The following is a 19,127-nucleotide window of genomic DNA, read 5'->3' on the forward strand; positions in this document are numbered from 1 at the left end:
TCTTGGGCGAACATTATCGCGCAAGCTGTCGTCTCGTCAACTCGATTCGAACTTCATCCCAGACGGCTGATGTTCCCTTCGCCGCGCGACAAATTGGAAGCTCTAATTAGCGACGATCGCAAACGCGCTCGAGCGAACTCGACGAGCAGTCGACTAATTATACCAGCGAATTAAATTGACCGCGTAAAAATGTCCTCGTAGAAACTCGAATCGCACTTCGCGCGTCAGCATTCTCGTAACAGCTACCGAGCTTTTGCTCCTCGATTTAAATAAACGGGGGTGTGGACCAATTAGCAGGGTTAAGTCCTAAGTGATTTATGGCCTGGAAAATGGTAGACGGAGATGACCTTACAGCCTCGTCGCCTAGCCTAGAATTCTTGCGTAATCGGTTCGTTCATCGCTGGCGATTACTTATTTCGCGCGTTAATCGACTGGCTCCCAGACGTTTCAGGGATCAAATGGAACGAGCGAGCGGTAATTAATACGTCATCTAGGAACGAGCAAATTGCGCGAGCGACCTTGCCAGCTGACGGTTCGTTACACCTATTCGATATCGACTCGTGGACGCTGAAGAAGATTCTCGCGGATTCGCTTGGAAACGTGGAATTTTGTTTTCGAGCCTAGCAGTGACTCAACCACTTGGCGGATGCCCACTGAAAGATTTTATTTCTGTGCTTTGTTGTGTTGCCTCGTTTCTTGCATAATTCGCGGGGGATCAGACGGTCGAGGGATCGTTGGAGCTACCTGAATAGGTGTTTCGCAATCGATTATATGATGATGGTGATACCTGGTGGTCTAAGAGTAACTGCTGAATTCGTAATTTATTGGCTTTGGTCGTTAATTGGATTCTTGAAATTTTAGTGGTTTGAGGGCTTGAAATTTATGGCGTTAGGGGCTTCTGAATTTCTGTCCTTCTGGAGTTATTTTGATGCCTCAATTGATAATCTGGCTAGGCTAGTTAGAGATTTTATAGAAAAGAACTACGTAGTTATATTTATTTCTAAGATACCAGTTAATGTCTGTAAAATTTTCAAACTGTTAAGCTCTTAAATTTAACAACATTTTATTATTTTTATTTCAACACTTCGTAATCGTAACACTGAAGATATCTGTAGCGGCAAGACTTAGTAAATTACTCTACAACGAGTCTATTGTATTCTCTATTTACTATTCAATATCTTTTACTTACTTTGTAGTATCTTATAGTTATTTACTGGAAGAATTGCATCATTGTAGTTTACACAAATAAATATGTCTATTTAGTTAACATCGTTCTTACGATATTAGACATTTCTCAGAATTCTAAAAGCAAATCTGATATCCTTGTTAGCGTAACTGTGCCTGATTCTTAAAAGTTTGAAAGCAGCATTTGTTTTACAACTTCGAATCAATCGTTTATCTCATTGTCAGTGAGTCTAATTTATACAACTGCTACTTGTCTAGCTTTACTGTGGATTTATAGCAGCTAACGCGGTGGCACTATTCAATTGGCAATTTCGTCCCACGACAAAGGGGTTGGACTTGGCAGTGACTCAAGAAGCTTTGACGATTTTTACTACAGTTCTTAAGCTTTTATGATGCATCAACTTTTCTAATTTTATTAAAACAAATTCGTCTCAAAGTGACATGGCTGGAAGTTTTATTAAATTTCAACTGTATTAATTTGGTAATGAATAGCGACTTGTATTTATCTGAGTGAACCTGAGTTATCTGTTTTCAGACTCGAAACAATTGCGATAAATTTCAAATCAATTAGTATCGAATTCAAGAGTTTCCCAATATCGGAAGGTCTTAACAGTTCCATTCAAAGTTAATCTGAACTGAAATTAAAATAAAACTTTATTAGGATCTCTATTGAGAAAACTTCGTCGAAGTTTTCTCGTATTCGTTTTCATCCAAAATTGCAACGAAGACGATTAAAACTTTCAGCAGTGAACTTTTGAGTCTCATCGATGCTCGGTGATCCGCTTAAAATTTCTCTCCATTCAATAAGTTTGAAGCAGTTCCACTGCAGTCTCAAATAATCCAATTAGCTTATGATCTTCAGATATAGCTTAACACAGCATACTTCGTGTAAAGTTTGCATCCCTTAGAGTTTGACAGATTGACGTTTTTAACGACACAATGCGAAATTACGTCCTCTCTCGACACCCCTTCTTGGCGACTATATGTCCTGCTTGTACCCTTCCCTTCAAAGTTTTCGTTGCTTGAAAGTTCCTAAACAGGGACGCAGTCGCCTCAATCGATTTGAGAAGCCCCGAATAAGGTCAAGGGCACTCGATTCATCGCAAGGTTCATCGCTCTTATCCGCTTTGAAGTCAATAGCACGAGAATCGTTTTCTAATCGTACGACTTTTTCCACCAACTGGGATTTCGAAGTTTCCAAAGCTTATGAATAGTAGTTACACATACTTCATTTTAGATGTAGATACATAGCTCCATAATTTGCACGCAAATTATTTCATTTTAGCTACATTTATATATACGCTGCAAACGTTTAATGGGATTGATTATATCCTAACTTTTTCTTCTTTTGAACTTGCTAAGGTTGGTAATACAGTAGCCTCTAATCAGAACTTGAACTCTTTAACGTGTAAAGTTCAAGTGATTAGAATTAAGATAATAGTTAATGACCCAACATTACCAGGAGCCATTTAACTCCACCAACTTCCCAGATACACGTTTCACATCACAGAATCGTAACTCACCTATCTACTCAAAGTCCATCTATCTTCGAGCTTACAGCTATCTCTGTTGTCAGTCTCGAAATTCACCTCCATTATCCAGTTCGTCTTAACACTCGCATCTGAGCACCTCTAGCAACCGCTCCAGGGCACGATAACTCGCAAAAAATCACTCCGTGGGCTTAGCACTAGTATTTCCCCAATGCACTAAGGTCCCCTAAACGTTCCAGCTCGGCGGAACTGGAGTCAGTAGACGGTTCCTCGAAGAAAACAAGCGGATCGTATCGTGGAGAGCACTGGTCCTCGAGATCGACTCTGGAAATCGGGACTCCATGTAAATGCGATCTCTCACCCTCTGGTTGGTCGTGGCAAGGGGGATAGCGTTCGCCAGCTTGCTGTCGGCACCGAGTGCACCCGCGGGAGAATGAAAACCAGCCGGGGGAAACGTTCCCTTGCAAATGGAATGCAAAATCCTGGACGGTGCCGATGCTCGTGGGAACTTCGCCGTTCCGTAAGCACGGCGACGAAAGTCCCGACGAAAGGATTTCCAATCTCCTTTAATGGCGCATTAATCGCGACTTCGTCGAGAGGAGGGAGGGGGGACGAGTTAGGACGAGACGGTAGCGAGGGAGAGGTCGAGAGAGAAAGGGGTGAGGCAGGGCGGAGATTCGACGCGATAACCTAGCTGAGTCGAAGTGGTTTTCAATTGACGATGGCGACCGATAGTCTGCGAAGTTCCTTGGAATACCGATTATCGATACTCTTGCGTCTAGTGGCTTTGATACAAGGATTTTCTTTCGGGTGTCACCGAGTACTGTTAAATAGTCGGTTCGGTGTGTCTTGCAGGGGTGTATAGAGTTTGGGGCATTGATGCAAAGGGATATCGTGTGAAGGAGATAGGAGGAGATGCTACGTGTGATCTAATTTCAAGCTTCTTGTTAGAGTAGGCTCGAATGTAACATAGTCTATAGTCTGTAGCAATGATGGCCAAACCGTGGCTTGTAAGACTCTTTTAAAAGTGGCTCGTGTTCAATTTAGGGGATGAAAAATAGAGGCTTTGGCGTTTAAAATGAGACCAGGCTCAGTGTTATACGATTTTTTTTCGCGAAGTTGGAGCAGCTTGAAGATTGATAATTTTGCTGCTAAGTGTATAATAGTAATTAATATTCATCTATGTAAAATGCTATTCCAATAGAGGATGTGGCTTCCGAGTATTTCTGATAGGTGAAATATGGCTCCTGTTACGACAGGGTTTGGCTACTGTGTATGATATAATCTACTGACCCATGTCTGATCACATACTGGATTTTCTACTTGTCTAGTAGATGAGGAGGTAGTTCGACATGATATATGAACAAGTTGTTCCAACTTCTTTTTATCGTACATTCTTATTTTACATATATAAAAATATACTTTAGGAGGAGTATTACAGAACTCAATAAACTAATTTCATTGTAGGCCTTGAGAATATGACCACTCAAGTCATTTTCGTTTTACTCCAATCAATCTTTCAGTGCCCTCACATATAAGTATTATTACTTTCAAAAGTATACCATTTCTGAAGACTAAACCCTCTTAACAACATCTACAAACATTAATCAACGACACTTCGAATATTCCATCCTCCATATTTTTCTCTACCTATTTTCATATATACCATCTTCCTATTTACAATTCCTCACATCCTGCATCCTCCACAGAACTGCCACCTACAAGAATCTCGAAAGCAGGATTTATCGATCTGCAGAGCGTCACGAAACCACCCATAACTCGCAAATCTCCTAACAATACCTAAACCCTATTCAATGCACCCCTCCATCTCCGCCTCACTTCGCCACGCAGCATCGTTTTCCCTCCACGGCTGCGCCGAAGAAATTAAATCCGCTTCCTTCGCGTCTCTCGGGCAACTTTCGAAATTTCTATCCCCTTTCCGACGTGTTCGAAATTCTACTTTCCACCAAGGATGACAGGCGACACACGCGATCCTTCCGCCGTCTGTTGACGTCTGTTCTCGAGCAATTACCGCGGAACAATACGCTGCAATTACGCTGGGGCGCGGATTGAATACAATGCGAGGAAAAGAAGGCGCGCGGCGTGTTTACGCGGAAACGTAAACGTCGACGTCGTCGGGGAACCAGCCCAGCCAACATTGAACTTGGCCCCGTGCCGGAAACTTTTTAATTTATTCGAGCAACCTCCTTGCTCCCCGCGTTCCAGCGCTCTTAAGGGAGACCAGCGACCCGTTCCCTCGGCTTCTTTCCCTCGATTCTCATGGAAATGGTTTGTTTACGGGGCAGCCCTGCACTCGGTGCCGCGAGGCAGGCGAGGAGGATCAAAAGTTTCCCTGTGCAGACGCGATTCCAGCGTCGCTTAGAACTTCTTAATATTTTTCAATCGCAATAACAAACTTCATAATTCGCGCATTAACGCTCGCCCGCCTTTAATCTCCCACGAAACTCGAATTATTCGAGAGCTTGATGGTAGTAGCGCCGCTCGGAGAGGCTGTAGACTGTTTCGCGCGATTTTCGATTCAGCGGCGTGGACGGCGGGTTCGTTTGCTTCGAAATGAAGGCGAGGAAACGAGGTTTGCGGAACGAAGTAAGGGGGTTCGAAGTTTGATAGTGGCGAGTATTTCTGAGGGCTCGTTTGCGTGGACAATTATGGTAGCACTTTGATGAGTTCTTGGGTAAGTGGATTAATGTAGCTGAGTTGGTGCCTACAGTGATTTCTTTAGGTTTGTGTGTAAGTTAAGGGCTGAAAGTCTTCTGGAGGGTTATTTTTTCGCTGATGGACTCAAAAGCTGATGCCGCCTAAATATCATAATAGAGACTCTGTCCCATTCGCGATAAGCTATTCAATGTGTAAAGTTTCGAATGCTAAGCATCCAAGAACAGGAAGAAATCGCTGAGACATATTTACAGATCATACGCACACAAACGTCTTCGCTGCAGTAGCTGTCGTCGTCGATGACATATTCAGTAGCTTATGAGGTAGAAGGACAGGGTCTCTGTTGTAATGTTTAGGTAGTGGCAATGCTTTTGTGTCTACTAACAAAAAAGTCACCCAGTATTATTTTGTACGAAGGCAGATTCGATGGGCACTCAGAAGGATATAGATCTTCGAATGATAGGGTAACAAGTGGTCCTAATACCTAATGTATGAAACATGAGAGTGGTAGATCCCCGAAGAAGCAATCCACAGACAATCTCATAAATGTAGAACCCCGTACAATCGATTACGGTATGGTCAGTCTAGGTGGTCTGACCCTAAAACCTGCAAATCTTGAAGCAGATACCCAACACTCACATTGGATTACCAGGAGGTCGTGGATGGACCATGATAGGGTTATGGATTGAACTTTAAGAGGGCCCTTCGTTGAATTACTATCGAACCACCACAAGATTGTGGATCAGACTACTTGGAACCATAAGAGGGTCTTAAGGTGACCCCTGATTAAACTGTAGGGAGGTTTCTTCTTGAATCGCTATTCGACCACTATCATGGATCAAACTGCTATTGACCTGAGGTCACGTTACGGTTGTATGTATCCCACACTATAGGGGTTCATGGATTCACGGTTCAGGAAGATTTGTGGTCATTGATATCAAGTTATTTTAAGTTTCTGGTAGTGAGGTTTAAGTTGAACGAGGCTATATCATGTATAGTATTTGCACAGTGTCTGATAAACTATCATTCCTGCGAAGATTATAGACCAGGCCAAGCTCTACATTTTCAATGTAGGCATTCAACTTTGTCTCTAACCTGTCTCACCCTCGAACCCCTGTATCCAGCTTTCTATTATAATACCTTCAATTGTACCTACTGTTAGCTCACTCAATTACATCGTAATTATAGATGCCCATCAGCGTAGCCATCCTCTGTCAATTCTACGCACCTCTGCTCCATCTCCTATTGATTATGTCAGCAATGCATCTCTAGTCCTTCATCCAGAGCTAAATAACCCAGACCTGTTACGCATCTCTCATACACTCCCCTTCCGGAAATGATGTCTCACGGTGATCTGACGTTTCCAGAACACCTCGCGATCGCAGATCAATCTCAACTAGCGCTGGTATCTCACTCAGGCTGACGTTCTTCCAGCACCGCGTCCCCTGACACTAGCTCCTGTTGCGCGTGTGGGAAAAGCAGAGCGCGTAATCGGTGCCCTGTCTCGGTCGTCTAACGAGCGGAAACATTATTAACGCGCGCGTACGTACCCGAGTTTTTCGCCCCGGATGCGTTTGACGCTCGCCGCGCACCGTGTCCTGCGCCCCTCCGTCTGCCCTCCTCCGCGCGTGTTCGCTCGCCCTCTCCGCCTTCTCCCCCCCTTTTTTTTCCCTCTGACTCTGAAATCCATTGTCTACACGGTCGCCGTAAGTTTCTCAGGGACGCGTGGCGTGGGAAGGTTCGCAGGGCCTTAAAGTTCGCGACTAGCCAAGGTGCGCGAAGAGCGGATCCCGAGCGGGGAGCAGCCGCTCTAACCCAGTTCGTGTCAAATCGTGCGCGCTACGCTTGTGCAATCGCTCACGCAGGACCAATTAAGTAATTACCGACTACCAAGCTCGATTAATTCGCGGCCACGAATAATTAGCGGCCGTCTGTGGCGTAAGAAGTAATTACGACATTGCGCGGTGCCTTCTGATGCGGAGGACCAACGCGTGTTGGGATGCTTGACCGAGGTTTCTTCTGCTTCGGTCCCTTCCGGGTTTGATGATGCTGGGGAGGTTGGGGGCTGAGTTTTGGGGATTGGAGGGGGTTTGATACTATCGCGTGGAACAGTAAGGGATGATAGGTGAAGTGGGTTTTCTGAGCAGAAGTAGCTTAAATATTGAGTTGTTTCTTAGTTCTGTTTGCTGTTGTCTCGTGGAAAGGAGAAAAGTAGTATTACTGGCTTACAGAAGAAGGTTTAATATCATGGTAGTACTGAGTAATCAGTTTATCTGGAAACCCTCTGAGTGTTGGCAGCATTTATTCTAAATGCAGTTAGCATTGTAAGTGTTGCCAATACTTATTAGAGGGTTTCCAGTTAAACTGATTAGCCTGTATAGGATCTATGTGTCTGCAGTGTTATTTCGATTGTAGGTGATGGTAACCTTTTATAACTAGACTGCAATTTTTTATGCAATTTCATACCTACGTAAACATGCTTAAGGAGGTGGAAACGAAATAAAAATTTGGTTCACCTTCCAAATACTGTAATTTGCACTTTACTTTTCATATTTTCTATATTTTTTAATATAACTCCATAACTGCATAAAAAGCCACAGTCTAGTGATAAGAGTAGAATCAAACTTAGAACTGAATACCAGTTATGCAGGACTATTATTAATTTCCTGCATAGTTAAAAGTATAAGTACCTTAAATATTAGAGAAGATGAGAGTAATCTACAGAATAATGTAAAATGTAAATTTATACTTAATATTCGGATTTCAATCATTACTGACTTCGTTTCTTTTTTCTGTTGCAGCCCAAAGAACTCGATCGTTCTCAGGACACAGCTGTCCGTGAGGGTGCACACCATTATAGGTGAGTATCGGATCCTTGATTCGAATCTAACCGCGACCTCTCACGATCCACTTTGGTGGATCATCTGACACGAGAGGATTCCTCGACCTCTAATCGAAATCGCTGGGTCAAATCTAGCTCCACTTACCACGTTTCGGTCGATGCTCGATTAAGATATTCTCGTTTTATGAAGAGTGTTTAGACACGAGTGAGATACTAGCAGTGTATAGATATTTTAGATGTCTAATAATTCAAAGGATTCATGTCCCACTTAATGGCCAAATTATAAGTATTTGATGCCTACAGAGTTTCAGTAACAAGATAAAATTTACACCGATAGAAATCAGTTTTAATTGAAGAAATTGTAAATCATAAATTACTATTACTCTTTGTACGATATTAATGAAATTCATTATTAGCTTTCTAAATGTAGAAGCACTCCTTGCGCTGCTTACAATCCAATTACGATAATACAATACTAAATAAGTACAAACTAAGCGAATATCTGATCTAATTATGAGTATACGATTCAAGTAATCAGAAAACAGAATCAATATTTCATAAGAAAAAGAGTATTTAAATTGCAAATCAACCCAACAACGAGGACACTCGGAGGAATCACTAATGCATCCCATTCGTACCATTCATTAAGTCACACATCTAAAAATCTAACAGGATCTAGAAATATCTCATTTCAACCTTCAACCATCAACTCCACCACCACTCAGTACCAAAAGAAACCCCCAAAACGCTCCTGCACCAGATCCACATTTCCATGCATCCCAAACGCAGGAAGATTTAATGTAAAATTAGTGTTCGAGATAATTCTTTCGATGAAAATGTCACGCAGAGTAATGACTGTTGTATAAAGTGCAGAACAGTGTAGCCCCCGCAAAAATCATGCTCTAGGGTTTCGCTAGGGAGCCATAAGCCATTAATCACACCGACGGCTGATGGTTAACCGCGCCGTGATACCGAATAAAAACCATACATGCGCTGACCACCGCGAAGCAGTTTCTTCCTCGTTGATTCAGCGGGCGAATTTAGGTTCGAGCGTGATAACGACGACAGCTCCTTTAACGCCGCGATTTTTCTCTTAATTCGCGAAGACAGAAAGTGGGACGGGAAGGTCGACGAGCGCTTAACAATGCCCATTGCGCCGTGAATGCTGCAGCCCTTAATTGAAAAACCGATTACGTCAAGCTGTCCTCGTCTATGGGATCGCCAATTTTCATCGAGCAATTATACTAACGCGGTTAAATGTCCCCGAATGAAAAATCCCATTCGGAATTTTCGTGATTCGTATTTCTACGGTCACCTCTTCTCTGCATTTTATTTTTTCGGCTGTTATATAACAGAGGGAAAGTATTGCTGTATGTCAAATCTTGACTCCACTGGGTTTTTGTATTTCTCGATATTTTGAGGTCTCCTGAGTCCAGAGATACCAAAAAACCGATAACTGAATTTTGTGTCTATGGATGTGTGTCTGTATGTTGGTGTCTGTTTTGAATTATGTTTCTGAACTGGGTTATCGGAATTCCATGAAATTTGCTATGATGGTTTCTGTATACAGGGGTTCAACCACAGGTGTTAAGAATTTTAAGGGGTAATTCTACATGCCAAAATAAGACGAAAATGAAGATGAACGAAATTGTGTTTGGGGCTTCGTTTACGAGTTATTAATTGCTGAGGAAACGCCTAAGATGCAACGTGAAATATCTGACTTGGGTCTGATTCTACTGAATTTTCTGTAACTGACGTGAAACTTATTCTACTTACTTTCTTATATCTGACTCGGGGTATGTTCTACTGGTTGTTTACTGTCTGGCTCGTGGATTATTCTCCTGACTTTTCTGTGTCTGACTAGTGATTTATTCTACTGATTTCGCTGTCTGACTTGGCTACTGCAAGCCAACAGTAGAGTAAGACTCTACTCAGATACATTTGGCGCCTATCTTTATTTTTCTCGTATTTTAGCATGTAGAATCATTCCTTAAAATTTCTAACATATTCAACTAAACACTCTGTATGGGGTATTGATGCAATTAAAGTGTTACAAAATTTAGTCTAGATAGAGGATGGATGTGTGAGTATGGGGTACCATATCTCAAAGGGGGTTGAAGTTCCAAACAATTTCATTCTATCAAATTCTTAGCACACTATAAAAACCTCTACTATTAGTAAAAAAGATACCATGAAATTTTCACGAAGGCTAACAAATTTCGAGTCCTCATGATAAACTTGTCCCGTGTCGCGAAAGTATCACAATCACGTTGCCAATTTTTTCGCCTCCGTTCGATGCAATTATCCCACAGAGGTCGAGCGTTCAAAGGCGTGGCCCATTCGCGAAGACGTCGGCCGCCTCGAGAACGCCGTCTCCTCGGGGCGGTCGGCCCCGTTAAATCAGAATATTACAGGGAAAATTGAATCGTGCCGCACGCGACGAGATTTCCGCGAAATCACCGTGAAAATGGCTGCGCCGTTTTTCCCTGTCGACGAAAATGTAACCGTCGGGCTGAGCGCGCGCACGCGAAACACTCCAACGTCTTTCCCTGATAAAAAGAGATTGATCGCCGTGAGGCGATAAGGAGCACCGACGGAACATCTTATTTTGTCAATCCCCGGGAAAACGGCGAAGGTGGCGAACGATGGGAGGGGAGGTCGAGCTGGCAAAAAGGTAATAAATGATCAGCTGTTGGGACGGGGTGTTTGGAGAGGATTATCGATATTTATTTGCGTGATTAGGGGAGAGGGTGTTAGGTCCCTTTAAAAGCTTCTCTTTTTAGAGGAAATGTCCTAGTTTTTACATGAGATCTAGAAATGTTATTATTCAATGGTATATTCAATCTTATATTCAGTATTATATTGGATAATAGATAATTCAGATGATGCGATTTTTTATCGATTTGATCATTTTCTAGAATCGATAATGAGGCAATATTGACACGATACCATATCTTCACTGAAAATTTAATTCTCACGCCTGTGCCTACTTCTTTTATTTGTTAATGAAAAAATATAGGAACGCTGCTTTTGGTGATTATTGACTCGGTAAAATTATCGAATTGGTCAAAAAACTGCATCGTTTGAACTAACTATAATGGAAGTTTTTTGTTTACCCGTGTTTTTTAGTTATCGAAAGTATTTTAGTTAATTTCCAATTAGATTTGTTTATATTATATATTAGTACAGTAATAATTAACTTGAAATATTGAATTACTTGTTTACTGATAATGAATTGCGGTATATGCATCCCCCAGGAACCAAATTCAATTACAGAAAGGAAAATATATGTTTAAATAAATGCTAGAAATGTACATGTATTATATGCATTATCTATTTTTACTTAATTTTATAGTAAAATAGACAAATACATAGTGAGTTCAGATAACTAAATAGTTTGATTTCTGATAGCCTCGTTTAATAGAGATTCCAAGCCAAAGTAATTTGAAAGGGACTGCATTTCGATCTGCAAGTGTGCGTACACGTACGCGATGACATCCTAGGCAACAACTTAATCACATTTAATTACTCGTCACCTACTTGACTTTTTTCGACAGACGTATATAATTAAAGGCAACTCGACGGCCGATTACTAGGCGTAATAACAAGCTGAGCGAGCGTAGCGAAACTTCATCGTACAGTTTATCGTGTGTATAATTACCATAATTCTTATAACCCCTATTACGGAAGAAACGATTTCCCTTGAAAGACGAGGAACTAGTCTCGGTGTCACTGTGTGTGACGTCGTAAAACGCACTAGACGTCGCGAAACATTTATATCCTACATCTATATTTTTAACAGACGAAATTTAATGCTTCAGTGACGAAGGACGTGCTTTCTCATTACATTAATGCGAGTAGAAATTTATATATTCCAAAAAGATTTAATTACTAAACGCATAGTGAAAACATCTAACGAGTTAAATTTATCTCAGTGCTCAGTACAGTATATCTAAATACCGTTATAATAGTTATAATTATTCATGTGAGAAGACACTATCCCAACCTCATGCAGACATCAGTACTGGAATATTAATGTTTTAATTACTGCTAAATTGAAAATATAATTACAATCGAAGTACTTACATAATGTATGCTCGTACTTTCAGCTTCTAATAACACCAATCAAAGTTACCTCTCAACCTCAGAACCACATTCCACGCTATAAACTCACTATCAACGACTCCTGAGTCCATGAAAAGGGGAAGTTGTATAAAAAATTCTCAAAAGATTTTGCGTTCATAAACCATAATTTTTCTCGGGATGTCGCAGCGTAGAAATATTCTTCGCCTTTGAAGACTGCAATTTTCTTGCAAAAAGTGCTCTTTAAGGATCCATTGTTCGGCGCGGGGGAGTTGAATTTCGCGGTGCACGCTTGCGATGCAACCACGTACTCGAGATTGAACGATCTCTCAAATATGAGGACAATCACGATTACAGTTAGTTAGATCGGTTGCACTTGTGTAAGCACAGCCGACCGCGGGTATATTACAGAGCATGAAAGCGACGCAGTCACGCTCCTGCTCTGAAATAACAACGCGTCGCGATAAAGTTCGCGCCCGGAACTTTTTATCAGGCCATCAGAAGTTCGCGCGGAATATATTGAGAAACAGGCCTCGTTTTGTTCCGTTAACGCGCGCCGCGAGAAGAATCGCCCATTGTCTCTTAAATTTCGCGACGCAGGAATTCGCTTAACCGAATTTCGCTCGGAGGTTGCGACGCCGCTCTGAGAAACTGCAATACTTGTTCCCTGCTCCTTTAATTAGTAATTTAATTAATTGGAACTTTTGTCGAGTTCAGATCCTCTTATCGTGCTAGAAACGTGTTACTTTTTGCGCTCATTAATGATCATAAGAAAGGTATATTGTTCAAAAAAATGGTTGGTGCACCTGTTTCAGCCTTAATGCACTTCAGAAATTGCCATTATTATTCGAACGCAGCTGAAGATTCAATTGAACAAAATTCATTCGCGAAGCTTTATAAATTCATTTTCTGAAACTGGTAATAAATTTTGCAAAGTTGAAAGAGGTTCAACAATGTTGACAAAAGTCTCGAGCAATTGAATATATAATGGCTTGCAAACGTTGGTCTCTGGCGAGTGGACCGACGTGAAATCGTCGGTCTGGCCCTTCGCAGAATTCACCTGCAGGCCGTAGCCGTTCATTGAACCCTGCGAAGGTGGTGGAGATGATCGAAGGTCCAGAATAAGCGGCAGGAAAAAAGGAGCAGGACGAAAAGGGTGGAGAAAGGCGCGATGGGCCGAAGTGGACCGTGCCGTTTTACATATTTTAACGGTTCTTCGTGTACCTCCGGTTCTCGCGAAACCTTCCGGCCCTTCGTTTCGCGCATTCTCGATGTTTCTCTGATCCCGACTTCCTGGCCACATTAATATTTTAAACAGGCCAGAGACGTGTTCTGGGCACGTCCATGTGAGCCACGTTTACTGTTCAAGTTGGTCGAGTTCTTCGTCGATGGAATTGTTAGAAGTCGTATCGCTGATGCCTGGAACGCAATTGGGTCAGTTTGAGGTCGAGGACCTCTGTCTATTTCCTGTTACAGACGGAATTCTGTATTCGATTCCTCCAGAGATATTTGTAGGGAGATTCGGAGTTCTTTGGGCCCTTGGTTGTGCAATGGCATTTTGAAAACTGGTTTGCCTTCGAAGTTTAGATGCTGTACCTTTTCAGATGTTTATCTTTGCAGTCTTTATGTATACGAATCTGCTTTTCTAAGGCAATATTGTTTTCTTCGGTGTTTGTCTCTTTGATATCGAGGAACAGGGAGCTTGAGAATGTTTCAATTTTATTGTCGACTGAAGGATGATGGCCCCTCGTCTTTTTCAGAGACTTCGAATTTAATTTGGATGGTGTTGAGTCTTGACAAAAGAATTATTACTAGTTCTTTTAATTAAATGTATGCTGTGCTTGTAAAAGATAGATATACCATGGTTTTGCCTTCTTAATGTTGATAGTAATTATTATCTATTTCGTCCTGTAAGAACTTGTACTATTTCATATAATGACTAATACAGTTATCATGGCATTTTGTATTAGTAATATCCAGAAGGAGCATTTACTGCATTCAACTTAATTAGCTCATCAGTAAAACTTTATCACGTTAGTAAATATGTGACGCAATGTTTATCAGAAACAGGTCAAACTTCTGATCTACCGAGTCTTAATGAACATTAATTAATTTCATTGAATGACTGTACTCTAACAGACTCTCAAGGAAAAAGTATTTGAAGTCGTACAATCGTACGGTTCTTTTGCACCCTCGAGGTCAATAGAATGAGGTCTCAGAGTTCAGTCGCTTTTTTGTGCAGCATTTGGTACATGACGGGCAGAATCATCTGTTAAAAGTAATGATTTGTACGTCTGAATTCTGCCTCGAAGCGATGCCAGTTCCGCTTGTAATTCGTTTCTTCGTAATTTCCTCGTTAATGATCGCGTTTTGAGAGTCGATCCTTCTGGCAAGGCCAACGAAATTTCGGATGTTGGGTGTCCAATTTCGTCGATGAACGTTCCTCGAACAGACACGGCCAAAGATTCTACGTTTTGGAAGCAAATCGGGAGCAGTTCGCACGCAACACGCTACACGCGGAATCGGATTTCATGCATCCTCAGCAGCTGCTGAGTTCGCTGGGCCTTGAAGTAGATTCCGTCTTACGTGATTCCACTGTGTTCTTTCAGACAAATCAGTGTTCTCACAGGTGTCAGACATATTCAGACCTATTAAAAAGATGTTCGTTGAAATTGATTTAAACCCTTAGGATGCACTTTTATGGAATCATTTTTCATGTGAAAAATAATTCTCCTTCTTCTTGAAAATTTATTTTTTAGTTTGGGTATTTAAATCTTTTTTTAAAGCGTATTATCTAATATTTTTATCTGCTTTTTCTCATCCTTTTATCCCTATAGAATATTCCCTTTTTATTTACATTTTTTTATTATCTATTTGATCCTATCATTGAGTTTTTCTGCAGTTACCTTATTGACGCTTTGAAATATGCAATACTGCATTTCTAATTCCATGAATCCTTCCCCAAGCATCTAAACGAAAAGGTAGTTCCATTAACTCTTCATTAATATGTGAATAGATAGAGGAATGAATAAATTTGAACGAGATATAAAATTTACGTAGCCAGGCTTCTGCAACCCACTTATTCCTTTTTCACCAGGAATATCTTATCGTTTAAGGGTCTAAGAGAAATTTCCCAGGTTTATCAAGCTTCGCTGCATTCTTATAAGTCCCTTATCTCAGCTTTTACTTCAACTATATCTCGTTACTCAAAGGGTCGAGCCAATTTTCCCGGTTTCGTTTTCCTAAGAAGGTTTTTCGTGGTGTGCTTGCCTCCACTCCTTCGACTTCGTAAAGTATGAACGACCGAGCGTTTTACACCCCAACTTTTCCAGAAAACACTTTTCCCCTTTAAGAAACCAAAGAAGAACTTCGATGCAGAAGTCTCGAAGATAATTTACAGATAGTCGTCTGTGATTGTTATTTACGTACGTGACGAGCTTGCATTTACCTTTTAGGGTCGAACCATTCGATACACACACGGTCTACTCAAGCTCAATTCTCGAAGCTACACTCTTCTAACACAGTACATTAGAAAACAGTGAAACAATATTTGATCGAATCAAGAGTGGATCAATGAATGCTTCGATTATTACCGATTCAGAAAAATGTCCAAATCGGTCACAAAACTGTATCGTCTGTACCAGCTGTTAAGCTTCCTAACACCAGCGTGGAATAAATTCATTTCATGCCTGCGTTCGATTAATTAAACAGTTGGTCAGGCTTGACTAGCAGCGAGCCACAGGCTCAGAACGTTTTACACGAGCAGGCGAGTATGCTCGAGATCACGCGAAGCGTAACGCAAGCCAACACCTCGCGCCTTTGCCCGCGATTTTCCTTCCAGCGGCACTCGCGAAACCCTTCGCCTTGAAAGCGACTGCTGCGAGCGGCTATCAGACAACTTTTTCATGCCTCTGATACCTTGCCGCCTCGGGTAGAAACTATGAAATTAAAACTCGCGTTTCCTAGTTAGACGCCGCAGACCAGAGGAAACTCTCGGTCCATCGTGACTCGGAAATCGTCCTTAACAAACCGCTCGCCGCGTGGTATTAAATTGTTTAATAAGTTTCCTGCGATTCTGTTGAAGCTTGAATATATAGAACGTAGTGAGTTCTTGATTAATGATGGGGATAGGTTCGTAGAACGTGGTTCATTAAACGGGGGTTTAGTCTATTTAGTAAGTAAATTGAGAGTTCGAAGTTAATGATGTAGCTGGTATATTGATTGGTTGTGTTTGGACTGGTCTTAACGATGTTGTTTAAGAGAGGTTTCAGGAGAGCGATTCAGCGACAGTGTTATTCTCGTACAGAAGTCTTCGTCACGTTTACTGGTCACGCTTTCATCGGATTCTGATGAAATTTACTTTCCATTAATAGGTAGAGACTCTTCGAATCGAATTCCCTCATAGGAACTGGACGTCTCATATGAAATTCGAGATATAAATGAATGTTAATGTTCTATGAAATCGGATGTTAGAGCAACGTATTTAAAACGTTTGAGTAGCTCCCAGTTTAGCATCCAATATTCCTACATTTCATTTATAATCGAAAAAGTATTTAAGCTTCAATTACAGTAATCTCTTTTAGAACCATGCCAGTTCACTAGCAATCTCATTCTACTTAACTGAAGTGTTCTCCGATATCTATCTCCAACATGGATGCAATATCTCTATCTACAATTAACAACATTATTATTATTATTTATTAAACGAATTACAACTGTTTGGTACAAACATATAATATACATATAAGAGTAAGAAGAACAGTAGAACAGAATACTGAAACATAAAAAAATTAAAAGGATAAGATGACTCGTGTACCGATCACATACTCACTTAATCTAAGTAATGTTCAGGGATCATGAGAGAAATCAATAATATTGTTACTATATAATATGAATTAGCTACCAACCTAATATCAAATTCGTACTCTTTTACGACATGTCCACTGACCTACAAAACAAATCCCCCAGCAAGTAAAGAAACAATAGAAGTCACTAGGTCGAACGATTTTCCTTTAATCGGTAGCACAAGGTTCCAAGGATGTTGGTAAATCCACAAGGACCGCGCTAACTCAGGAGGCCTGGAAGGACATTTTAGCTTTCCCAACTTTCGGTGTCGCAATCGGGCGCGTCCTCCCCTCTAGACTATCGTGGAAACTCAATGAAAGAGGATCTCCAGAGTTGCAGCGTCGGTGTTACGAGCCGGTAAGCTTGCTTAACGTCGCGAGCAGAGAGGAACCGGCGCACAGGGGGGACAGAGAGGGGCTTCTGCTTATATGGTCACTGATTACGAAGGGGCCAAGGGCCCGAGGGCCTTGGGACCGCTATTCTTAGAAGATGGGTCCTCCCGTCTCTCTCTGTGCCTCGCTGCTTCCCCATCTCCCCTCTTTCTCTCTCCTTCTCTCTTCCACGGACCCAGTCTTTCTCTCTGCTCCCTCTCTCCGACTCGATTCCGACTCTTTCATCCCGTGTACGGCCTCTACAGCGATTCCTAATTACCTGTGCCCGCGTACGTCCGTCTCTGTTTCGCCCCGTGCCTCTCCCCCTCGCGGCCATGCATAATGCATTTAAAGATCGCGTGATAGGAGCCGATTATGCGGTCGCGCGGGCCTCCTTTTCCGCGAAAGGAGTCGCGAATTGGGCTCCGCGGACCGTGACTCGACGGGCAACAAGGGCGTGGCCCCGTGCGAAAGAAAGAAACACGCGAGCCAGATAAGACCACATGAATGAAAACGATATTTCTTTTCGTGGCCGAACGGTACGCTCGCTCGCTCGCCGGGACCAGTGCCTTTTGCGGCGACGCTGCTCGCCTCACCTCTGCTGGAGGTTCATTTGCATCGGCTCGGGGAGACACAGTTTTTTCGACGCGAGAGATTGATCTGCGGCCCATGTACGTACTTGTAAGTGTTCGTGGAAATGTTGTATTTTGGGACCTGCGGGGGAGGAGAGAATGGACAGAGATTTCGAGGTAGTCTTTTTAAGTAAAGTAGAACTTTGATTAATTGAGTTTTAAATGGTGTTTTTTACTAGTTTTTAGTGTGTTTTTTGTTTAGGGTTGTGGCTACCTTCTTGTAATAGAGAATGGGAGATTTGTAAAATAATAGACTAACTTTTAACATATTCGTGTTTGATGATCAAACCATTGAGTCAAAGGGTAGCTCTTTGATGAGGACAGTCTTGGCAAAATACACTAGTCTTAAATGTGTTAAATAGAACCTAGATTAAGTGATACACTACTGAACATAATAAAATTAGTCACCTAGGAGGGACTTCAGGTTCAAGTTTCATACTCTATTGAAGTTTTATTGTACTAAGAAATATTAAAGTGTATTTATTCTACCCTGTGATAGTATTAAAATTAGATCACCCTATACTTGCTAAACAGAATTGTTATCTCTTTTCCAAAATAATAAAGTTTTTTTCAGTTGTGCATCTTTGGACCTTTGAAAGTTTACTCCCTTGGATCTCACATGTGAAGTCTCTCTGCTTCTAAAAATCAAAGGACTTAAGTGTCTGAAGGTGTCAGGGTTCAAGAGTCTAAGAACAATGTAGGATTCTTCAACTCACGGCTCCAGGAAGAAATTCCTATTGACTGATGTCTTGAGTAGAAGTACGTGCAAGTAGAAAATGTATAGACTTAGTCAGACAGTTAGTGAGAAAGAAGTAAGATATTCTAAGGAAGCACAGGTCGTTGATTCATGGATCCTCGATTGCTTCAAATCACAGATACAAGATACATGAAGTAGACGTGGTTTTTAGCGGGATATTACTTAATCATGGTTTAAGATTACAGTCATCGTATCGTCTGCAATAGCGGCACGCTTTCTAATTCTAAACGAGCCACGAACATGACC

At 41.6% G+C, this 19,127-nt stretch overlaps 1 protein-coding gene across 2 annotated transcripts in view; it reads left to right on the forward strand.

The window, feature by feature from the left end:
• The window catches only part of Fhos (Formin homology 2 domain containing), a 201,469-nt gene that overhangs the window by 126,348 nt on the left and 55,994 nt on the right, over positions 1 to 19,127 (forward strand). For both annotated transcript variants that reach the window (XM_076375466.1, XM_076375467.1), the window contains exon 3: positions 8,153 to 8,211. In XM_076375466.1, the coding sequence (XP_076231581.1) occupies positions 8,153 to 8,211 (59 nt within the window). The remainder of the gene's footprint in view (positions 1 to 8,152; positions 8,212 to 19,127) is intronic.

Source organism: Calliopsis andreniformis, chromosome 3 (assembly GCF_051401765.1).
Source record: "Calliopsis andreniformis isolate RMS-2024a chromosome 3, iyCalAndr_principal, whole genome shotgun sequence".
NCBI classification, from domain to species: Eukaryota; Metazoa; Arthropoda; class Insecta; order Hymenoptera; family Andrenidae; genus Calliopsis; species Calliopsis andreniformis.